This window comes from Mytilus galloprovincialis, chromosome 9 (assembly GCF_965363235.1).
Source record: "Mytilus galloprovincialis chromosome 9, xbMytGall1.hap1.1, whole genome shotgun sequence".
NCBI classification, from domain to species: Eukaryota; Metazoa; Mollusca; class Bivalvia; order Mytilida; family Mytilidae; genus Mytilus; species Mytilus galloprovincialis.
Genome location: NC_134846.1, coordinates 30195206 through 30221489, shown reverse-complemented (window position 1 = coordinate 30221489; position 26284 = coordinate 30195206). Strand labels below are relative to the sequence as shown.

Here is a 26284-nt window from a genome sequence, read left to right as displayed (position 1 = left end):
AACACATTTTGTAAATACTGTATATATACAGAAGTTAATTTATTGCTTACAAAAGAACAAATATAATATATATCTGTAAAATTTAGTAGTGTGACTGCTTTTTACTTAAATGTAGAAGAAAATTGTATATTAATGTAGGGAAAAGACCTATTGTACATGTATCAGTAATGTGATTTCCTTATGCTAATTTATCCACAATGGCATTCTTGAAATTCAATAAAGCAAAGCATACAAATACAATTCTGTTACTTAGAGGAAATTTACTACTTGATAGTTCATATTTTAAAATTTTAAATCTCTTGCTTAATCCAATGACACGCTCAATGTGGATACGCTTGGATGCCACTCTACGGTCTTTTATTATTTCCTCTGGTTCTAATTGGGACTTCCCTTTCAGCATGGTAGGTGTATTCACAAATACATTTTGGTTTGCAAAAAGATCTTGCACCATGATACCCCTATCTGCCATAATGCTGTCACCAGAATCAAAGATTTCATTTTCAAGTAGGTGTGAATTTTCGATAATTTGTCTGTCACTGACTGACCCACCATAACAGTCTGAAACATAAGACACCGCACCTCTTGGGGTACAACCAACCATAGTTTTGATGGTATTTCTATGCTTGTACGACGACCATGTAACACTCTGGTTGTTAACATCAGATGGTTTTTGGATTGGAATTTCTGTGGCATCTAAAATAACCCTTGTAGTTGGGAATTTCCTTCCAAAATCCACAGGCATAAATTCATCTACAACTTGCCTTGAGGGCCAAATATCAAGATCTTTCAATTGAAAATATAAAAAGTTTATCCAAGTATTAATGGTTCTGGATACTGTAGACTCGGAAATATTAAAAAATAAAGACAGCTCAAAATCTTCCTTTCCACATCTAATTTTCATCAAAGTAAGAAACAATTGGTCTTTTGGTTCAAGTTTCACACATTTATAGTTCAATTCATAAGCAGCAGGGCCAAGTGAATGAAACAAGAATATGAAATGATCATAACAACTAAATCCTGTGTAATAGGATACTGCTTTGGGGTTATTTATGAAATTTTCAATGGAGTAGTCACCCAACAATCCACACTGAACATTCTTATCCTCAGCAACCTTCCCTATGTCTGACTCATCTGTTACTTCAATAGGACGCTCATTACTTGTTGTCTCAATTTCAACCTCATACTGTATGCCATTTTCAATACCTTCCATAGACTTGTCTTTACTGACCAAATCTCCATGATCCCTGGATTTCATCCTCAATGCTCTTGGGCTTACAATAGCTTCTTGACGAAAAGGGAAGACCGAGGGTACAACATCCTTCTTGAGTCTACTCTTGTCACCTAATAAAAATAAACCCATTAAGCACACTAGTTGTATGAACTTATTAATTTTATTATACTACATGTAGTATCATAATCATAAGCCCCAAATTAACATATATATGCTGTACATGTATGAAGTTTCACACATTTATATTTTAATTTATAAGCAGCAGGGCCAAGTCAATTGTATTGATTATCAAACATTTTTCTGATTTAGAAAATAAGATCAGACCTAAAAAAAATATTGTTTGTTTGCCCAATCCTGACTGAAAGAATGGTCCGACTCAGAAATTTTTATTGTCAAAAACAATTTCAAATATTGTTTTATTCATTTCAAATTTTCAGGTTTGCCAGATGGACAGATATTGTTCCAGCTTTTTACCTAGGCAGTGTCGGATTTGGGAAACAAACAATATATTAATTTAGGCCTGATCTTATTTTCTAAATCAGAAAAATGTTGGATAATCAATACATGTTTAACCCCGCCACATTACGTATGAATGTGTCTGTCCCAAGTCAGGAGCCTGTAATTCAGTGGTTGACGTTTGTTTATGTGTTACATATTTGTCTTATTGTTCTTTTTTTTTATATAAATAAGGCTGTTAGTTTTTTCGTTTGAATGTGTTTTACATTGTCATTTCTGGGCCTTTTATAGCTGACTATGCATAAGGGCTTTGCTCATTGTTGAAGGTCGTACGGTGACCTATAGTTGTTAATTTCTGTGTCATTTTGGTCTCTTGTGGAGTTGTTCATTGGCAATCATACCACATCTTCTTTTTTATACTTACTTGAACAAAATCTTTACTCTTGTTACAAATGTGGACACGTACAGTGCAAGGTATTTTTTTCTGATAAATTTAGTTAACAAATCTTCAAAAGCATAAATAATGATAATACATGAATGATTGATTAAATTGATTAATAAAAATTATCTGTATCAATCCAGTATAAGAGAAAAAAAAGTATGAATCTCAACAAGTACTTTCTATATGTACTCAAAATACCAGAACTAGTGTGACTCTAGTGTATCCTATAACTTGAATAATTTTGTTTGATATGTATTTATTGTCATTGTTTTTCACTCATTTCCTTTATGTTTTATTATATACTAGTATACATATGTATACATGTATTTGTTTAATTTTGATAAATGATAACGTTTTCAGAAATGGGCACAATAATTAGCTTAAAAAATTGTTTTGTTGTGTATTCAATTGAAGTACAACTATTGACAGGTAAAAACAGAATTCTTAACATGCATACCTGTTTTAAAACGGTATATTATAATACTTAACTTCATTGTAACACATTAGAAGCTTATATTCATGTTGTATCAATTTCATGACCATTAATAAAATGTACATGTACAGGATGTACAAGTTCTCAGTATTAAATTCTGTTGAGGTATGTAACTTACTGTTCTCATTCTTTTTCCAATCTTCCTAAAATGGAAAAATATAACCACAAAGCAACACGAACAATGAAAAAATCATGCAGTTCTAACAAAATCATTGAAACAAATCTTGCATTTTTTGTATTTAAACAATTAAAACAAACATCTTCTCTATTGTTGTCAAGATGAAACTATTTAAGTCATTCAACCAACATTTTTGGGGTTTAAACAAAAACCAGAAAATTATATTAAAATATGGAAAATATCAATCACAAAATGACCAGTCACTTGAATGTTTGACTTCTAATTTCGGATAGATGATGACGACAGAAGGCTGTTAAATGTCCACAGAAAAATTATGCATAATCATTCAGGATGAAACATGTTTCTGCAAAAATAACATCAAGTAAACCTATACTTTGTACTATATAGATAAAGGAATGTGTGGTATGAGTGCCAATGAGACAAATCTCCATCCAAATAACAATTAATAAAAGTAAACCATTATATGTCAAATTACATCATATTTTATTGTTTGTGAGGTGTTCATGCAGTAAGACATGTCACCATACCACCCCAATATAATTTTACTCAGTCAACCAGTTTATTTCATTTGCTGTATGATAAATGCATGATTAACAAGAAAAAGAGTTATTTTTTTTAGAAACAAAATCTAACACTACATGTATGTCTATGCCAATTTCGTCATTTAAATTTGTCATTGGGTAGCAGCTAGATATATCTTTAAAACACTTTAATTATTAAAATCAATCCGACGTTTCCTCCTTTAAATTGCATGCATCAATTTAAATTGTAACAAGTTTTAAAAATACAAACACATTTTGTAATAAATAACGGTAAACTAACCTAATAATGTGTTCTTGTAATCAGAGAGTGTGAAATGATTATGACACACAATATCATGTTTTCCCGGTCTCCAAAGTCCTCTCGTCTCGTTTGTTCTTCTTATTGCCACTCTCCACTTTAAATTTAGTTCCTTGTCACTCGGGAATTTATGACCTCCACTTTCCTTGCAACCGGGGACACAACAATACGACGGCATCTGTAATTTTCACGATGAATCACCTTGAAATACTGTTGTTTACCTTGGATTCAAGCGTTTTAGTGAAAAACAAACGCCCAGGTAACCACCGACGTTACAGAAGCGCTCTTAGCGTGAAAAAGGGTGAATGTAAACCATTACGCACTAACTTGCTGTTGGAAAACAGATCAATAAATAAAAGACTTACAAAACAATGTTTTGAATTATTGTTTCATAAAATATATTTATGACAGAAGTTTTCATGTCAAAGTTATTATCTAAAGTTATAACATCAACTAACTGGAGCTGGATGGCATGTATTACTATAGATTTCACAGCACTCACTTCATACTAAAAATCTTTCATTTCAGCAATTTGTTAAAATATTTTACCAGTTGATCAGTATGTGGAAGAAGAATTCGAACTGCATTTTGGTAAACTATTTTAGCCATTGCTATTGTGATACCACAAATATTACTGGATAAGCACAGTAATTAAGATCTCTAGTTGACATGGCGTGCTGTGTTGAAGGCCCATCGGGTCGGGATGTTGTCCATAGATTTGATAATCTGTACATCACAAATATAGGTATATAGGAATACAATAGTCATTTTAAGGCCCCGTGTAGCTTACGTTTCGGTGGAAGGCTAGGCTCCGTGTTGACGACCGTACTTAGACCTTATTATACATAATGGTTTACTTTTAAAATTTGTGATTTGAATGTGAGTTGTCTCATTGGCACTCATATCACATCTTCTTATATCTATATAGATATATATATATACTCTTTTCAAGCTACTCATTCTTGATAAAAACTAAAGATGTCCACAAAGAGGAACTAATACTCCCGTTTGCATTTTAGTTGATACAGTGACATTTAATATTGAGGTATACATTCTGATATGTGCGGTTGTAAGTCGTTCATATTATATAAGCTTGGCCCGTTTCTTAGATCAACACATGGTTAGTGATAGGTTAATCTGAAAGAATTACATTGACCTAGGAACAAAGTTTGGGGTTAGCATACTGTAAAATCAGAAATTACGGTGAACATGGTGAAGATAAAGGTCAGTATTCTGCTTCCTTTTACCTACTTTTGTCAATCTAAGTGCGATAGTACAGCAGTTATGCACCACACTATTTAGACATTTGTAAACTATTGTAGGGGTCAATGGTCAAAATATAGGCAAGAGTGACAAGATTAAGATATATGACACGCATCCATTCCACGATGTATCAGCGTACCATGTTGGGTCTACCAAAGTTCGATTGTTCTTGAGTAAAACCCAGGACACAAATACAAGGATTAACTATCACAGGTGACAAAGGTGAGATTGGCCTGAATTTGATATTTAACACACCACATCTCATGATGCTACTTCATACCAATTCAAGTAGACACCAGTCTTACTGTGCAAAAGATAAGAACCGGAAACGATTTGGATTAAAGCTACTATCATAGGGAGCAAAGGTCAAAATCAAAATCAGAGTGACATACCCCAAGCACATGATGCTTTCTTAATCCGTGTAAGCATTTTTCTTCTATGCAATAAAGCACTGTCGGTCTAGTTGTTAGTAAATGAAAATGTCAATTTTATTGAGATCGACATGAATTTCAAAAATTCAAGGATACACAACGTATTATTTTGTTTAGTACATTTGAACTGTGTACAACAATACTTTTGGTCCGACCAGCTGAAAATAACAGAGAATAAGATGGATGAAGACAATGGAAGATGAGTATTGGCAACAGATTTCTATTCTAGAATTAAAATTTAAGAAAAGTTTCTAGTCTTGGATTCAGGATTTTTTATCAGTTGTTATACTTCCAGTATACTCATAATCGGCTCTTTTTCTCCTTTAAGTTTATGTTACTTGATAATTTTGTTTTATGTCTATCTGATGGGTTAACCCCTTTTCAACTGATTTGTATAATTTGTAACACTACTTCTGGTTGTGCTTGTCTGAAGACTTAGGTATGTTACATTTGGTAAGCGGCAATTGCAGTTTGTTTTTTGTGTCATGTCTATATCATATTTGCGTTTTGCCTATTATTTTAAACAAAAATCTGGCCGTGTGTGTTCTTTTTTGAATTGCTTTACCTTTAATGTTGTCGTACCCTTGCTAAGAGGTATGGGTTTGTTAATTGCTGAAGGTTGTACACCGACGTAACATTTACGTCATTTTGTCTCGGGTGGATAGTTATCTCATTGGAAATCATTCCACATCTACTTATTATATATTAATATGACTATGTTTCCTTATGTCATTTACTATTCCAAATAAACCTACTTTCAAAGACAATTGCTATAGGAATGCAGTAATATCTTTCCCTTCTGATCTCCGTATATCATGTACAAAATGTATTTATATTATATGCGTGTTTTATAATTATAATAACATACACTTAATGATAATATCTTACTTCAGACGACCTATTTTCTCGAGCGATGTATCTGTTAGTAGAATATCAAGTAACGACAGAATGTGAAACACTGATTTCGTATGTGAACAAAAGAACAGCATAGGAACATGGCTACAGTCATATTGCCTCAAAGTGTTAAACGCAAACAAAAATATCAGCAAAAATATGTTTTTCAAAAGTATTTCAATAGTTGTGATCATACTAGTATCGCCTTCAACACGGATCCTGAGCTCCCACCGAACAGCAAGCTATATAGGGGCTCCAAAAATAACTAGTGTAAAACCATTCAAATGTAGATTAAAATTAAAACAGGAAAACCAACGGTCTAATCTATATAAAAAACGAGATACGTGAAACATTTATGAACCACATTAACAAACTACAGCAATGAACATCAGGTTCCTGACTTACGACAGGTGCAAACGAATGCAGCGGGTTGTCTAACTTAACATGCTTAATGCTCTTCAACTTTGTACTTGTTTGGCTTTATAAATATTTCGATATGAGCGTCACTGATGATCGAGTCTTATTTAGACGAAACGCGCGTCTGGCGTACTACATTATAATCATGGTACTTTTGATAACTATTAACCAAACTAGGACAAAATCATATTATTTAACGCTCATCGATATGACCAAGGACTTGTATAGTAAGAAGGATTGGAATCTCGTGGACGTTTGCATAGACTGTACATATAGAATAATGGCTTACGCAGCGCGATAATTTGTGTGATTACCCGTGTTGCATCTGGAAGATGCTCAACATGCCTTGATTAATGGCGGACATTTGCATCTATACAAATTCTTGATATGACAATGTTATTACCCGTGGGAATGGTTTATTTCGTAATCTACACCATACTTAGTTACATGTATGATGTATTATGAATTTGAGTTAGGCTAACAAATTGGACCTCGGTATTTTTTTAGTAGTATAGATAATACATACATAATGCACTTGTCTTTACATGAAAGATAAGTGGATTATAAAATGGAAGGATCATAAATAAATCATGTAAATACCTGTATTATTGTATAAAGATCAATAAAAAAAAACATTTTCTTTTCACAAAAGGTTTTATAGGTAATTATCATAAAACATAAGATTACAAAGCAAGTTCTAGAGCAGTGGTATGCTGGATGAAAGCAGTACTCGTGAATGTAATAATTATGTGAGTCTATATGTCGATAAGTTATCCCCGTTTAAACTGCATACATAAAGCACAGATGATTTTGAATCAAACCAAATAGCCTTTGGTTCTCTTGTTTCTAGTACTGTTTTACTGCTGGTGCCATCCTTTGAAATCAATATAACACGATTAGAATCTTGACAGGCTACAAATAAATTTCCTTCAGAGTCGCTACACATATTTCTTGTACCGAGTGCATCTGCTTCTGAAAAACACCAAATTTTCTTTCCAGTAGATGAATAACAATGAACTGAGCTGTCTGTAAATTCTGCACGATAATATCTGTCCATAAACATGTGCACATATGTAAGATTGCTATTTCACATGGAAACCCTCTTAATCATACTTCCAATTTTATCTAAAAACAAAATTCCTTTGTATCTTATTGCCAAAAGAAGCATATCGTTCGCAAAGTCTATCCCCCAACATTGACCGTTCACTTCTATTTGTCTTCTTTTTGTATAACTCTTAGTTGTGAAGATCAAGATTATCTCTGTTTTTGGAACAGATATAGAAATTTCGTCACAACCAATGTATGCAAGTCCAAAAGGTGCATCCATTAGTGGAATGGTTTGTTCCATTGTCCCTAATGGGCTGAATACTACTACAGAACTTCTAGAATAAGCAGAAACAATCACTTCTTCCCATGGTAAAACAACAATAGATGATATTGTAACATGTCTGTCAAAAACAGAAGTGTCAAAAATTTTCTGCAAAATGGTAGTTTCATCAGGAATGGTCTGACATGAAGAAACCTTTTCCTTTGATTTCGAATTTCCAGTTTCTTTTTTCATCTAAACATCAATTGATTTCATAATGGTTTCTTCCGTCATGGGGTCAACAGTAAATTCTAAACTGACCTCAGCGATGTCTGAAGTATCTGCCAATGAAGCTAATATTTTATTCTCTTCGCCAATAGTTAATTCTGCCTTTTTTCCGCCAATATATTTTTGTGCATTTGAACCAACATCTTTAAGATTCAAAATATTGTTTTTTAAATTGTCAATGTCATGTCTCTTCACCTTCAAACGTTTAACCACATTTTCAATGGCACCTGTCTCTAATGTTATTAAATTATCACTTTTAGACTGCAGCTGATTTTCAAGAATGTCTAAATGATCATTTATATTTTTTCTGAGCTCTTTCATCTTAGATTTATGACTCCCAGCTTGATCAATAATTTTTGTTTTATTATCTTTACGGTTTTTTATCATAATATCAACTTGACTTAAAAGATCGTCCAGTTTTGCATTGATGTCATCGATTTGATTTGAGTTATTAGCTTCTTGTGTTACCTTTTGAAAAGATGTTATCCCAAGACATGTGGCATGACTATTAGCAGCACAACTTGAGCAACAGGGAGCTTCATGATTTGGACAAAACAACTCCAGGGGTAAGTTATGAACATCGCATGTAGTCTTTAAGGAAGATACAAAAGGATCTAAAGACTTAAGTTTACCAACAGCAATAGTTGTATGGGATCTGGAAGCTTAATTTGCTTTATGGTGAATGTTGCAGTTGTCACACAACCCTTCTTCGCACGTTGTACACCAATTTGTAGCGTTTTTCGGAATGTCTTGCATTTGGCATGGCACACAGTCAAAATGGTCACTCGTTTCTAAAAACATGAAAAATAAAATAATAAGTACCAGTAATGCATACAAGCTGAAGCCCAACCTATCTTTTGATTGCAGGTGCCAATCTTAATTAAAATATGCTTGAGCAAATATTTATACAAACAAAGCAAGCAAGCCAACCAAATCTTAAAAATACAAGCATAAGCATATCAGCTTTAAATCGGTATTAACGGTGCTTTTGACGGATTCAGAGACATACATTTACTATATATATGTCTCTGATGGACTTTATCTCTGATGGATTTTAGCGAAACTTGTTATTGTGAACTTTAATGGTGTTTTTGTGGACTTAAGTGGAGGTCAGTTTGTGCAAATTTGAAAGTTCGAAGACTGTAGCAGCGTTATGGACTTTAGCCGAAATTTATTGTGGACTTTGTCTGTGTTGTAGACATTAGATACATGTATTGTGGACTTAACAGTACAGCAATGGTGCTTTCGTCTCTATTAAAACGTGACATGTAAACTGGAATATATATGATCATCATCCATGTGAAATTAAACATAAATTATACATTAAAACATGTACTAACTAATACAAAAAAAACAAAACTTTAATCAGTCAGAGGTACTACTTAAACAAGTGATTTCAATATCACTTCTTTGAGTGATTTTGGTTGTGAAATATTAAAAATTTTCACACAGACTTTTCAAAATCACTGAAACAAGTAATCTGAAAAGTTAAAATGTAATCACTTCAAGAAGTGTTTATAACATTCTTTGGATATTTTTCCCACAAGCTTGAATATTTTATTTGTCAAAAGACAAGAATTTTATTTAAAAAACAACTATGTACATGCAGAAATTGTCTTTTCCTTGATAAGCCTGTCATATTTTAGTTTATTTGAATATGCAAAAACTGGAATAATTTGTAGATCAGGACAAAACCTTAACAATACTTAAAATAAATCTTTCTAACTCTATAGAAAACCAATCAGGTCACCTGATATTGCTGACCTTTGTCTGATAGCAAGAGTAGTAAATGAATATTTGATTACAGAACGATTCCCAAGGGCACGTTTAAAAGCTTTAGCGCATTAACTTACTGCCAAAGTGCACTAGTGAAATTGATATCCCAAGATAAAGGGATCATTGATTTATGTAGGAAAATTATAGAAAAGTTTGTGAAAATATTGAAAATCAATGAAATTAGCATTTGAAGATCTAAGGAAACGCCAAAATCACTTAAATAGGTGATAACTGAATTTGTAAAATCCCTGAAATACATGATAATGAAATCACTTGTTTAAGTCGCACCTCTGACTGTTAATAGAACAGTTCATCATTTTAATTTTATAGTTACATGTAGATGCTTTACTGATCAATCATGATAGTTCTTTTTACATTGTCAGTTTAGCATGTTTAGGCTGGTGGATACTTAAAAACAACTTAGTTAAGACAATTGAAAATACTTTTGAATTCAACCACTTCCATTTTTGTTTATAGCAAACTGTAACTGGTTCTTTTATATGTTTTTATTAGCAATATGGAATTAAATATAGCGAAAACATTTCAGTAACTTTTTTATTATCTATCTTATAAACTTCTTTCCTGTGAAACAGTATCTCTTATTCAATAATCAATCTTTACAGGAAAGAACTTGATAGCCATTTTTTATCACCTAATATTGTCCAATTGAATGAAAACTTTTACACAGCATCTGACACATCAAAAAATACCTTTTCTGTGAAAAAATGTCTGAGTAAACACTTCTCACTGCACACTTTAATTTATGGCTCATGCACACTATGTTTATTATAATAAAACACAAATCATTGAAATTGGCTGGCCTAACTTTAACATTAACTTTTGAGTAATATTGTATAAGCCCCTTTAAAATAAAACCAGATGCTCTGCAGGGCGCAGGCTAGCTTTATAGGATCGCAGAGGTTAAACCCTGAACGGTAGGGGCAAGTATGGACACAACATTGAAGCTGGATTCAGCTCTGAATTGGGATTGTGATTAAATAGTTGACACAGCATAGGTTTCTGAAACAGAATGAATGTGGTCTAATGAACTTTTTTTTATTTTGAGCATTTCACTATGCTGTTGAATATTAATCCTCTCAACAACAAAAAATGTTTGAAGACATTTTCTTTTATTTCTGAAATCTGAAATGAGAAAAATTGACCCCCTCCCCCATTTTTTTCCACCTCCCAATTTCCCTTATTCCAAAACTGATCTCAATTCATATTTCTAATGGAGTTTACTCATTTAAATACATCATAAAATATTAAAATATAAAATGTCATAGTCATGATTAAAACAAATTTAATTAATAGTAACTTCTAAAAAAATAAATGGGGAATGTGCCCAAAGGGACACAGATGATGCCCCTGTTAGCATATAACGTTATAAAGGGACATTACTCAAGAACTGTAAAAGTGAAGCTGCCAAAAATTGAACTTGAACTGAGTTTAGAGGTAATAAACATTATATACACATTTCATTTAATTTAGTTGAGACAAACTAAAGTAAAGAGAATAGAAACAAAAAAATACTTCAATTTTTCCACTTGTAAAGGGGCATAACCCTAGAATGGTAATCAAAGTGCTTGTAATCACTGAATGGTAGAGATTGTTTTAATTTATTAGTTGGTATTAAAAGTGAATATTGCATTGTATATTGTATATAGCATTGATTTAAGTTGATTCAACTACTATTCTGAACAAAGAAAGATAACTCCAATTTCCAAAGAATATTTCATAAAGCATTGGTTTTAGGTGATTCAACAACCATTCTTGACAAAGAAAGATAACTCCAATTTATTGTCTTGAAACTACAAAAATGCTTGTTTTTGGCCCTTTTTTGCACTTTATTCCTAGACTGTTTGTCCCATAACCCTTAAAATATATCCCAACCTTCTACTTATGGTATTAAACATTGTGGTACAATTTCAGAACAATTTCAATACTTATACACAACTAATTGTCCTGACACTAGACAAATGCTTGTTTTGGGCCCTTTGGGCCCCTAGTTCCTAAACCTTAGGGACCATAACCCCCAAAATCAATCCCAGGATTCCTTCTGTGATTATAAACATTGTGTTAAAATTTTATTGATTGCTATTTATGTATACTAAAGTTATTATCCGGAAACCATCTGTCTTCAGACGACGATGACGAAGACGTGATACCAATATATGACCGCAAAAAGTTTGCGGTAATTTGTGCGGTTGTATGAAAATTAATAAATCTGTCATTTCTCTTCTCGAACTTAATTTCGTCACAACCAAATGTTAGAAAATTTATACACAATGATCATAATCTCAAGACAGTCTTAACTACCTCTAATCCTGCATATGTGGAAGTTGACTCATGGATATTTACAATTGAGGGAATCTACTGCCAAAAAACACATTCTCTAATTATTTTTATATAAAAAAAATAAATATAGTGAATTTTAAATTTGCTTATTTCTGCAGTTTTATTGTTTTACTTATAACTTTAAATTATTTTTTTCAGAATGTATTTTAACAATTTAAAAATTTGTTGATAATTTGTCAAAATAATAAACATTTTAACTTTGTATGTATATATGTTTTTTTTCAAATTCGATACATTTTCCTAGTTTTAACAGAAAAATCAAATATCTTTTTTTTTATTTTACAGGTAAAATAATGGTCAGACTTAGACATGTTAGAGATATTATAATTCATAGATAAACTAAAATTATTGTTAAAACAACAAAACACCCTATGCTTTATAAACATTAAAAACTTGCAATTAAATATGGGAAAACCAGGATGATAGCATACATATACTTTTTAAAATTAAATATAAAAATAATAATATTACGAAAAATTCTAAAGTGATTTATAAATGGGACATTTTGTAAAGATTCTTCTTATCAGTTCAACTTCAAATTATATTCTAAAATACAAATTATACTGACAGATAAGTCAGCTTGGATAAGATTTTTTTTAATTTTACAGTTACAAATGAATAAAACAATAACCATGATAACAGTACTTTCCTTCCACATCTTTAGTTATACAAATTTATATTTGTAGTCTGAAACTCACAAACTGTACATGTGACTGATATTCTGACAATTTATTATTTATGTGTTTGTTAACCACTATCCAAATTGTAAAATTGTATATTAATGCATAAGACCTGTTGGTGACCTTCTGCTGTTGTTTGTTTCTATGGTCGGGTTGTTGTCTCTTTGGCATATTCCCCATTTCCATTCTCAATTTTATACTCTACTGTCATTACTGATAGACTGTATGGTTCAAAGTAATAAAGAATTGAATTGAATAGACTCAATCCTCCTATTGTAAAATGTGTTTCATCCTATTTACCATGGCCCAATCTTAATCAGTTATGGTGAAGATTACCTATAGTGTTGGGGCCCATTTTCGTCCCATAAACCATCTATTTTCACCTATGGTCAAACTGCATTCAAAATTTTGCAATTATTAATAATTTATGCAATTTCCAAAAATTTACTTTAATCTATCACTTCTGACTTCTGACATTAATATTTAAGGAGGCTCGAGGGTATACAAATTTCAGAAAAAAAATTAAACATCTGTTTTTTCATTCCAAATTTTATTTATTACTTTATTAGAACTTTGTTACTTTATCATATGGTACAAAACTCCTTCAAAAAAATCAATTCGTTTTAACCCCAGATGACTTTCAAAATGTATATATCATAGAAAAAGTTACAAACTAGGCTATCTCCCTTTGGTGCAAAAATGCAATTTTTTGGCCATTAAAATGAAACATCTTTTTAAACTCATTTGTGACCTATATTTTTTATTATTTTTTTTTAAACAAGCTGTACTTACATGACTTAAACTAAACTATTGTAAAATTTGACCTATTTCTGTAATTTAGTTCTTTTTTTATTTCCATATTACCTCCATTTTTCCTATTATTTCAACAGAAAAAAGTACCTTTACAAAAGTGTATGCTTCTTTCGAATGCAGATTGTGAGAGTAAATGACCCCATTTTTTTATTTTATTTTTTCTATCATGTTAAGTATAAGATAAAGTTCATATATAGAAAAATATAACGAAATCCTATATTAAGAAAAAATTGATTTAGACACGCGAACGAACCCCCTTAAGTCTACAGTTTAAAGCAAGAACTTGAAAAGAAATGAAAAAATTTACCCTTTCGTTGTAATATTATACTATGAATAGAAAATTATCTTTAAATCCTGTTTGTTTAATTTAAATTTAAATAGGAATGAAGGTGAAATGTAGTATTTGAAACAATACCTAAATAATAATATGTATCACGAATCATAATAAAACAAAGAATATTTTCTCAGAAATCATGAAGATTATACAACTTGTTCTAAAATTGTTTATTGTTAATAATGCATGCCATACCTAAATTATTAAAATAAACAAAGTAATGGTATAGTCCAGGTTCGCATATTTTGTTGATGACGTTTAAATAAACAAATGACCACAAAACTGCACAAGTAATACAACGGGGACAAGACCAATATCATCGTATGTACATGTATTTATGAACTTTAAAATTACCTCCTGCATCTCCCTCAACCATGTTGAGTTATCAGCTGCTGCTTGTCGAAACAAAATGTACCGCATGCCAAATTAACAAAAATAAGTTAACTTTGTAAATGTTGTACAGTTTATAAAATCTTGTTCAAAAAGGCAATGATTGGTGTAAAATCATGACAAATTTGTCTTATTTTCATATTGTTCCTTAATAACAGCCATGTAATGGAGAGAGATGAATAAAATGTTCAAAAAACTTAATCAATTTAAAAACATTGTTGTTATTGTTAGTTGAGTTTTAATTTTTCGGAGTCACAGCTCTGTCTGAGAAAATAATCCAAGGTCAACGCCAAAAGATGAAATCGAGAATAGAAACGGGGAATTTTGTTTCACTGAGATGTGGGATTTTTTCGTATTCAATTCAATGAATTCAAAAACATCTAACTACAATAAAAAGAAAATCAAGTTTCCAGCAACTGAATAAGTATTACATGCATAAAATATCTTATCACGCAATATTCATATTAACAAACATCTGCCACACACGACGCAGTATACTTTAGGATGTTTAGAAATGCAAAAGTGATGATTTTGCAGCGACTGTTCTGTGCAACTGTTTTCCTCCGTCGCATACCAAAGCATTATGATTATTTCTGCACTGATCACTATTGTTTGCCTTTTTGGAAATGCCAAGCTACAAACTAATTCAAGTCGCCAACATTGTGTTCCGTCTAGGTGTCACACAGGTAAGGCCCATTCAATATTTATCAATTTATTATTTTAAGAATTTTAATGTGAATGTTAAAATTATTGATTTTTTTTATGGTTTAAAGCAAAAACAATGCATACTTATTTGTAGTTTAGTACACAATTTCTTTTAATTGTTGTGTGTTCGTTTTTTCTAGCTGGTTTGTATACGAACTAGGTGTTTTGGTTTTTGACGGCGCAAACGCAATTTAATTGCAATCTAAGGATTTTAGTCTCTGATGCATGATATTTTTCTATGATTAATTGTTTTAGGCTTTTAACTAGCGTTCATTAACTGCGAGTACTCTCACTACAAACCAGTAAAAGTCTGAAATGGCCTATATCTGTACTCGACTGTACTAATATTTACTCGACCTGTTTGAATTGGTCTGAATTTTACTAGACATTACTCGACCCCAGTCTTAACCATACTCAACTGTACTGATTTGTACTTGACCCTTATCTTTGTTATTGCAAATAGTCTGAACTATTACTCGACCACTCTGAAACAGTCTTAACCCAGTGTCAACTTGTACTCGACCTATTTTTTCAGTCTAAACCATACTCGACCAAAGGTCTGAACAATACTCAACCAGTCTGAACTATACTTGACCAAATAACCTCTACTTATTTTAAATTTTAACCGTTTAAATATATTTCTTTTTAACTGACATGACAACAGCCACATCAAAATAAAGATATATTGTATATAAAAACAGATTTTAACATCCTTACATGATTCTTAGATTTATGAAATAGAGATAGTTAAATCTAATGATCATAATATATAATAATTTAATTATATTAATTTTAAGTTTTAGAGTTTTGTTAAAAAAAAATTACTTAAAAACCACACCTATACTAAGAGTACGGCTGATGATAATTAAACCTTATTAAGGTGCTTCTTGTTTGGCATGCGTTTTTTTTTAATTTCAGATTAATTTTCCTCAATTCCTTAATAAAAACCAGGTTTCATGGGAACATACAATAGTTATATAATTATCTTTTAAATGAGGTAACAACAGCCAACAAAATCACTGAAATTGTTTAACCTTATATTAGAAATATATCTATTATTATAATTTCGAATATATCATATATATAATATATATCTCTAAAAGGGATAAAAAAAATTAAGAGATTAATAAAATTGTTCTTCTGATCAGTGTTGAAGTATAAGATGATACTTGCTGCTTGGCGCAAACTCATTAAAAAGATCACGACTGGTCAGAAAGTATTAAATTCTAAATAACATTCATTCAAAATTGCAACATCCTGTTTAAATTAAATCGCAAGGCCTTTTGAATTGACAAGATAGGAATTACACGAGTTTGAGAAAACAAAGGGCTTTCTTTTTACCTGTAAAACACACATGTATTATGAGGTTATTAAACCTTATTAAAGTACTTCTAGTATACCATGTCTTTAATTTAGACAAAAATTGATTAAATTTAAGTAATCGAAGGAAATTTGTACTGTAACTTTGGAACTCATTTCCTTTTTTAAAAGGTTATCAAGGATTAATATCATGGACGTTTTATTATCTTAGTTATTTTAAATTCTCGTTTAGTGTCATTTAATATAAATTTTTTTTAGTTGCTTTATATACTATTTTATATATTTTTTAATAGAAAAATATTCACTGCATTATAAACTAAACTCAACTGACACAATAAATCTATAGGCTTAAATGATGGTGAAAATTGTCCAGTAACCATAAAATATATCTGACACATTCAAAAATTTAGCTGTTGTAAAAAAATCCTAAATTGATGAAATACAATAGATAGATACAAAAACAAATTAGGTCTAGTATGGTTCAGACTAGGTCGAGTATGGTTCAGACTAGGTCAAGCATGGTTCAGACTAGGTCGAGCATAGATCAGACGCATATAAAATGGTTAAGTACTGTTCGAGTACAAGTTCAGACTGTTTAGCATGGTTCAGACTGCAGTCGAGTATTATCAAGTAAATTTCAGACCAATTCAGACTTGTCGAGTAAAAATCACTACAGTCGAGTACAAATATGGACCATTTCAGACTTTTACTGGTTTGTAGTGTCTCAAATCGTGCTTTTGTGTTACTTTGCCCTCTTGATGCAATTTATGATGCAGTTTTGTTAGTTAATGTTTTTATTTATGTTTCGTCTCGCTATGCCACTGCTGGTGGACGTTTCGTCCCTGAGGGTATAACCAGCCCAATAGTCAGCACGTCGGTGTCGACATGAATATCAATTATATGGTCATTTTTTTTTATAATTTCCTGTTAAAAAACTTTAATTTTTCCGAAAAACTAAGGATTTTCTTATCCCAGGAATAGATAACCTTAGCCGTATTTGGCACAATTTTTTGGGTCCTCAATGCTCTTCAACTTTGTACCTGTTTGGCTTTATAACTATTTTAATCTGAGCGTCACTGATGAGTCTTATATAAACGAAACGCGCGTCTGGCGTATTAAATTATAATCCTGGTACCTTTGATAATTAATTAATATATACTAAATTTGATCATTGTGTAGTATGGCTATACGTTTTCACTCCCGTTCTTGTACTATGAACAACAAAATTAATTATATTATGAAAAATATTTCTGTTCTCCATTACCGTACAAAATTATGTTCATTATTCTATTTGTCGGCATTTTATTCAAGGTTAAAATTGTTTTTTTTTTCTGAACTTGATTAACATATTACCCGTATATTATTAATTTTGTATTTACATTGTGTCATAGATTAAATGTATTCGTTCAGTGTATATTCATTTGTTTGTGTTAACATGTCTTTTTATTGAGTTAAGTCATTTCAATTAATATTCTATAGTGTACATGTGTTTCTCTATGTTGTGATGTAACACTATTGTTTCAGGTTAGGGTAAATGTTGGTACCTATTAAAACGTGTATTCCCGCTGTATTTGTTTCCACCTGTCCTAAGTCAGAAACCTGATGTTCAGTGGTTGTTGTTTGTTAATTGATGTTATTCATAAGTGTTTCTCGTTTCTCGATCGTTTTTATATAGATGGGACAGTTGGTTTTCCCGTTAGCCGCATTTGGCACAACTTTTTGAAAATTTTAAGTCCTCAATGCTCTTCAACTTTGAATTTGTTTTTGCTTTCTAACTATTTTGATCTGAATGTCACTGATGAGTCTTTAATGTAGACGATCAAAACGCGCGTCTGACGTATAAACCTGGTACCTTAATAACTACTTACACTAGTTATTGTTTTGCCCTTCGTTTAGAGCTTGCTGATCGATGTGAACAAAGGCTCTGTATCGAAAACCGTACTTTCACCTATAATGGTTTACTTTTACAAATTATGACTTGGCTGAAGAGTCGTCTCATTGGCACTCATGCCATATTTTCTTATATCTATATCAATGAATAAGTGTATGCATGTGATCAAAAGTACTTTAATAGTGTTCCAATTCATGCATGTATGTTAATTTACAAGAAAAAAACCCGAGAAAGTATCAGGAACTGGAAAAACAGTGGGCATAGTACGTTGACTTAGAAAAAATCTTCTGCTATGCATGCATCAGCAACCATTTGAATTTCTATAATAGCCTGACACGACGGGAAATACACCGAAAGACACGCTCGGATACTTACTTTGATTTTTTAACCCTGTATGCACTCATTGCCCATGTGAAATTTTAAAATTGTTTGTATATACATTGAACGACAAATTTATGTGACGTATAAAATTTTCTGACGTCAGACACGCGAATCAATGAATGTGTTTGTAGATAGATGTTTTTGTGTTCTGTTAATTGTTCCTTTTAAAATTGTTACACGATGATGACTGCTGTACCCATATTTTGACTGTTTAGTTCACGCATCATTGTAAATATAACGGAATTTGATGAGACTGTCATCAAAGTGAGAGGTTTAGCGCTTTACAACCAGGTTTAATCCACAATTTTCTACATTTGAATAGTCAGGAATATGACAGTTGTTGTCCATTCGTTTTTTATGTGTTTTGTCATTTGATTTTGCCATGTGATTATGGACTTTCCGATTGGATTCGCCTCTGAGTTCAGTATTTTTGTGATTTTACTTTTTAAATTCACGGAATCAATCGACTTAAAATGTTTCTAGATCAACCTTACCTATAACTCTTTGATTTTTGATTTTTTTTTGTATAATTGATTGACTAAATATGTATGCTACATATTAAAATACAAAAAAAATCTAAAGTAATTTAACACAGGCAAAACTTTTATTACAAAAACGTATATCGACCAATGTTTGCAGCAAGTTCAATGTTAGTACATTTATCAATACACATTTTGTTTTACAATGTATAAATATATGTGCACGTATTGATTTTTTTCATTTAACCTAACATTAATTACCGTTATTAATAGCTTATAATTCTTATATGATTTGCATATCTATAAATACTTGAATTTGATTGATCAATTAGAAATTTTCTCTAAGTTTACACTTCGATAAACCATGTTTCCGAAACTACTTTTGTAATCTATTTATGCGCGATACACAAGTTTGCAGTGATCCCGGTATTTTCAGCAAATTGAGATTAAAAAACAATTGCATAACAGTTGTGACTATTCTTGTACATATAAAACAAAAGAAGAAATAAATTTATTGCACTAAAGCTTCGAAAATGTACAAAAATTAAATTTTAAAAAAATTCCGCGAAATTTCATGAAGGATTTGGCGAATTTACGTCATGGCAAAACACGACGTCATACGAATGGAAATTTTCAAGGTAAAGATTATTTCGTTACGTGTACGCTTCAAATTCGGATAAAATTTAATTAAAATGAAGTTTTTGAGGTAGGTGCTGTTTCATTTAAGATTCCGTTGTATTATCGGACATTTATGGTTTTTAGAAAGTCAAAATGGCGGCGTACTCATTAGTTACGACTTGTCATTGTGCTTTTGATGGTAAATATATATAGTAGCCATCAACAAAAAAAATGTTTGGCTGAAGAATTATAAGGATTAAACACATTTTTTCTAGAGGTTATTGATATGTAAACCGGGGCTCTTACTCACAAACTCAACATAAAAGTCCTTCGGACTTTTATTCAGTTTGTGAGTTAATCGCCCCGGTTTACACATCAATAACCTCTAGAAAAAATGTGTTTAATCCTATAGTGATAGGATCAATTTAAACTTTCGCGAAAGATGCGGACTCAATTATTCTCACTGTTTAGTAACACTGAAAACTGTCCATAGTCTGAAAAGACCATATATTTTGAGAACCGGTTTTTCTATATCATTGTATATTCAGACCATATCAAAATTAAAAAGTAATTAAGATAATATTTTGTGATTTACCATATTCAGGCCATATAGAAAATTATCAAGTACTATACTTAATCAGACTTACAATATTCTATTTAGTAAAGTCAAAACCAAAGACGAGTACAATTAAGTACAATTTAGTATACTTTCGAGATTATGTCGAGTTTTGTTAAGTATAATATGTGCTCGACCTAACTAGTCGAGCACAAGATATGGTCTTTTCAGACTCTGAGTCGTTTGTATAGTGTGTGTTTCCAGTATTTCAAAACTGTTTATTTACGGTAATTATGATTGATCAGTTAAAGCAAAAGCAATTTGATTGATTGATTATATTACTCATTAATTTAAACACTTTATTATTATACAAGAATTTGTTTCTGAGTATGTTTACTATACAGGTGTGTGTTTTTATGGAAAGGCTGCTGAGAGAATACTGGTATTGGCAAAAAGTGATTGGTATCCAGAATGTCATAGTAAGAAATACTTTTACAAAACAATAACATGAATCAAGAGGAACACTAACTAGCTTAGCAATTTAATTCGAATGGATATTACAATTACACAAAAGCAAATTCCTTTTTTTTTAAATAGCACAAAAAGGAAATTTGTTTTTACAATTTTGATCTTTATGTATGTAGGATTCTAAAGTGCGATGGGGACGCTAAAGTACGATGGTCACGCTAAAGTGCGATGGTCTACGCTAAAGTGTGTTGCTTCCATACGCTAAAGTCCGCGAAAATATAGGCGTTAGAAACGTGGTTCGATAATGACGTTAACAGTCGTTTATACTAAGGCTTTTCTACCTCAGGCATAGATTACCTTAGCTGTATTTTGCAAATCTTTAGGAATTTTGGTTCTCAATGCCCTTAAACTTCGTAATTTATTTGGCCTTTTTATCTTTTTTGGATTCGAGCGTCACTGATGAGTCTTTTGTAGACGAAACGCGCGTCTGGCGTATATAATAAATTTAGTCCAGGTATCTATGATGAGTTTATTTATACAAACTAAAAATGAACATGCCGGAAGATATAAATGAGGAATATTTGATTAACAATTTTAACACCAAATGTCCATGACTTACTAGTAATTGATTCTTTGTCGGCTGAATCACAATGTTTGTTTTTTTCGAGTGCTGGAAGAAGGACTACAGTCGACTATTTTACTACAATTGTATATAAATACAAAACAGTATACGCATACTTATTTCTTATGCAGCAAAAATACTGCATTCTGATTGGTTAATTACCCCGGTGTAAATAACACCCAACCTTTGTTCACCACGGGATCAATAAAATGGTGCTAAAAAATAAAAAAGAATTACCAAAATCAAGAAAAAAATAAAATGGTGCTAAAAAATAAAAAAGAATTACCAAAATCAAGTAAAAAAAAGGTAAAAAACCAAAACAAAAAAAAAGGTAAAAAAAAATAAAAAAATATAATAAATTAAAAATAATAAATTTGAGGAAAAATTAGAAAAAAAAATTATGCCCCCCCCCCCCCCCCCCCCCCCCGGAAAATTAAAAAAAAACCATTTTTTTCTTCTTCTGAATTTCATAAAAAAAAGTGAGTTGAAGTTATATTATGGTTGATTATTGTGAAATCTTAATTTCAATACTGTATTGAATCCATTTTTAATTTCAAGATGTTGTTCAAATTCCATTTTTATTAAAAGAATTCCTAAATTGATAAAATTCAGTTGAAAGATACAAAGAATAGGTCTAGGTTGGTTAAGACTTGTTGGAGTATGGTTCAGATTAGGTCTAGTATTGTTCAGACTAGGTCGAGTACAGTTCAGACTAGGTCGAGTACGGTTTAGACTAGGTCGAGTACGGTTCAGACTCGTATAAAATGGTTAAGTACTGGTCAAGTACTGCTCAAGTACACATTCAGACTGTTAAGTATGGTTCAGACTACAGTCGAGTATTATCAAGTAAATCTCAGACGAATTCAGACTGGTCGAGTAAAAATCAGTACAGTCGAGTACAGATATAGGCCATTTCAGACTTTAAATGGTTTGTAGTGATGTTTTCATGCGTGAACTTTAAATTGTCTGTTAAAACATTAGTTCGCAATGTACATTGTAGGAAAATAAAACATGTCACTTTGTACTCGCTACGAAAACGGAGAAAGCTCGGCGAACATTGCATTTCTCTCGCATTTAAATTAATTGAAGCTTATACAAATAAATATTGCATATTCCGACAATGAACGAATTTCGTTACCGTTTTTTTTAATTTTCAATGACAAATGTAAGCTAAGGGAGGTTGTAACATTAGTGTGAACGGCAATCTGCACCAATTATCCAATATTCAATACGCTTCGAATTGTTAAAAAATTATTTTACATGAAATATAATACTTGCAAAACATAAATTACCTTTATAGCAAGTATTACTTGGTTGGACTTGTTAATTTAGAAACAATCACTCCAGCCTACCGGTAAATTGTAAAGCCTATCACATGTGTTATACTTTAGCATAATAGCTTTTGCAAAGACTTTTCAAACCTCGATATTTTAATACTTCGAATCTTACCTTTGGACCATCGCACTTTAGCGTGAGACACCATCGTACTTTAGCGTGACCATCGCACTTTAGAGTCCTACATATATATTACATTAATAAAATTCAAAGACATGCATCTTAATAAAGCTGATATTCGTATGATATTATTAAGCTTACTTCCGTATTGCATTTGTCTCGTTTTAATTTTATACTTTCTAGGAGGACGGCCACATGACTGCAACGATATTCCAGATTTGTGTCCAAATGGCGTTTATAAAGTTTATCCTAGATATACAACTGGATTTAAAGTGTATTGCGAAATGAAAATAGATGGAGGACACTGGACTGTAAGCTTTTGTTTATCTTATTAGACTGTACGTGTTGCTATTCGAACAATTGAATGGAGATGTCACCATATTATGTCACGTCTTAACGTATTCTATTTTTTCTTCACTTTTTTAGTTTTCATACTTCCAAGTTGATTCAGCCCTGTTAGTTGATGTTATATTCAATTGAGACCGCACGACTTAAAAGTAGAAAATTAACTGAAACGTTTAAACAAAATTATAATTAACTTACCGATTTTGTCAATTTAATGAATAATATGCTCTTTGAAGTTGTTTCGTTTTGTTTTGTGTATTTTTTCCCGTCATTTTTGTTACTAGGGATGATAAAATGTGAAACTGAAAGCAGAAAAAATTATCTTTAAATATAAACAGCATTGAATAAAAAAAAGTAAGTATGGCAAACATCAATTAACGACCACCAACAATTAACTAATAAGCTAGTACAGGCACATAGAATGATTCCTGGTTCGGCATGCATAATAAGCGCTAATTTATCGTTTAATTTAACGTTCAAACTAATAGAATTATTATCATCAAATTGGAGCGTTGAAAATAAATAAATCTTTAAACCACCAAAAATTTATTAAAATAAAATACAAATTTTAAGAAAAATACTGAAAAATTATTTCAGGTTTTCCAAAGGCGAGAAAACGGGTATGTTGATTTCCTTCGAGGATGGAATGATTACAAACATGGTTTTGGATATCTCAAGCATGAATTCTGGCTTGGTAAGCTTTTCTTATCATTCTAAATATTGATAAAAAAATTCTAAATTGTTATTGCGAAGCCAATCATACTTTTCAATATATTCATCTGTCAATTTAAACTTTTGGCAGTCTTGTCGTTCCATTGAACAAATGTAACAGCTATTGTATATTGGTTCGCTATAGTTTTGAATAAACATTGAAATGGAGTACTTATGCAGCTCTTGAAACAATATTATTATTTTCACGCGAGTTTATTATATGCTGCTGTACGAAATTAATTTAGAAGACTCGGTGTAAAAAATCTTAACGTGAATATATTTATTGTGTTTCTGTTGTTGCCCCGATTAAGTTTAGGTCAATATAAACAAAAGATGTGGTAAAACTGTCCACCTATAACCCAATAACATAGAAGGTAACAGCTTTAGGCCATCAACAATGTGCAAAGCTCATCCGCACAGTCAGCCTTAAAGGCCCTGAAAAGACAAATGTTAAACTATCATTGATCTCTTGTGCAGAGTTGGTTCATTTGGCAATCATACCACATCTTTTTTTTTTAAACTTATGACAAAACTGACGTACTGGTTTATATAAAACATTATGAACTGACGGCAAATATGATACATAGAAACAGGCAAAAACCACTGAATAACTGGCTGCTTGCAATTGCTTGTAACTACAGAATGCTGTGAAAAAGATGACTTTATTTTTATAAAACATATTATGTATTTATTCTAGACGTTTATAAAAAATCACATTAACCTTAAGAATTTTGAAAATGAACGTATTGTATTTTTGAGTTATAAGACTGGAAATAAATCGAAATTAAGTGTTTCCCTAATTCTACAATACTTCAAGAAAGCAAGCTTTTTGAATATTGCAGATTGACATATTTTTTTCATATTTGACTATAGTACATACTGTGTTGAAAATATCTCTGATATCATTGATAATTTCAACTTGTTTTTTTTTTTGTTTAACGCAATTATTTGTCAATTAATTTCAAGTCTTAATATGTCCTAAAATTCTCAGTTTATGAATTTAAATATGAGAATAATTAGATAACATATAAATGAAGGCTGACTTTTTTCAGGAAATATAAAGATGCATTCTCTTACATCTAATGGACAGTACGAAATGAGAATAGACTTAACAGACTTTGAGGGAAACCATGCGTTTGCAAAATATAAACATTTCAAAATAGGTGCTGAAAGTACAAAGTTCAAACTGACAGCAAATGGATACTACGGTACTGCAGGTAATTTCTTTATATTTAAAATTGAATTGAGTGGTTTATTATCAATTTGATCAAATCACTTTTTGGATTAACCATGAAGAAACGACTGTCAAAAAAAGGTGTACGGATTGTTGCCGATAATCGGAGCTGTGGCACAGAACTTTATAAGTATTATGCTTCACCAGAAAAAAAAGATATTTTATTATGAATATAGTTTTGAGAAGTTAAATATTTGATATTTGATGATCAAACGAATACAAAATAGATTTGTTTGTAATGTTTGTTTGTTAATTTAACAATCTGCCTTATTGTCCTCTACAATACGTGTTATTTATGTAATGAAAGACCTCTCGGTAGAACATAGATGCTTAATTTCCGTTTATATCAAACAAATAAGGAGATACCCTGCACATATATGTTTTGATTGGTTTTTAAATAATCAATTTATAGGTAACAGTTTGGAACACCATAATGGCTACAGTTTTTCTACCAGAGACCAAGATAACGATAATGCTCCGAATGGAAATTGTTCGACTTGGTACCCTGGCGGATGGTGGTATAACAGATGCGTGACGGCTAACCTGAATGGCGTTTACTTCATTAGAACTCCAGTATTGGAACACCGCGGTGTTTATTGGCGAACTTGGAAAGGAATAAACTACTCACTGAAAAACTCGGTGATGATGCTGCGAAGATTATGATGAACTGCATTCAATTTTGATTAAAGTATTTAGAATGAGAAGTGTTCTTTAGTTATTTAGTTACAATTCAAATAACTGTTATGTTGCTAAAGAGCACCATAACATTGCTTTACCGAATATATCGTAGATTGACCAAATCTTGTCATTTATATTTTTTAATACTTAGAAGCCGGTAAAAAAAATAAAAAATACCACACTCCATGGAAAATTTAAAACGAAAAGTCAAACGCAAAAAACTGTGAAAGAAAATAACTGTCATATCCCTGACATGGTGCAATAAACCAC

At 31.3% G+C, this 26284-nt stretch overlaps 2 protein-coding genes and 1 long non-coding RNA gene across 4 annotated transcripts; 1 reads left to right on the top strand and 2 right to left on the bottom strand.

Moving 5' to 3' along the window:
• Positions 1–27: 27 nt before the first annotated feature.
• Positions 28–3913, bottom strand: LOC143044775 (uncharacterized). Of its 2 annotated transcripts, none has more exons than XM_076216936.1 (2): positions 3584–3913; positions 28–1341 (listed from the first exon to the last, which is right to left on the bottom strand). In XM_076216936.1, exons 1-2 carry the CDS (start codon positions 3777–3779, stop codon positions 179–181), a joined length of 1359 nt encoding a protein of 452 aa, XP_076073051.1. In that variant the 5' UTR covers positions 3780–3913; the 3' UTR covers positions 28–178. The 2 variants fall into 2 exon arrangements, 1 of the variants encoding a protein (XP_076073051.1); XR_012968772.1 differs by lacking the exon at positions 3584–3913 and adding an exon at positions 2741–3050 and having other exon boundaries at positions 1257–1341.
• Positions 3914–7241: 3328 nt separating this feature from the next.
• LOC143044774 (uncharacterized) lies at positions 7242–14571 on the bottom strand. Its single transcript, XR_012968771.1, has 2 exons — positions 14516–14571; positions 7242–8991 (listed from the first exon to the last, which is right to left on the bottom strand). It is a non-coding gene; the product is annotated as an uncharacterized LOC143044774 (long non-coding RNA).
• Positions 14572–15094: 523 nt separating this feature from the next.
• On the top strand, positions 15095–26043 carry LOC143046728 (microfibril-associated glycoprotein 4-like). The gene is made up of 6 exons (XM_076219827.1): positions 15095–15237; positions 20906–20980; positions 23230–23357; positions 23989–24085; positions 25155–25319; positions 25749–26043. The coding sequence occupies exons 1-6, from the start codon at positions 15135–15137 to the stop codon at positions 25997–25999; spliced, it is 819 nt and encodes a 272-aa protein (XP_076075942.1). The 5' UTR covers positions 15095–15134; the 3' UTR covers positions 26000–26043.
• Positions 26044–26284: the final 241 nt, after the last annotated feature.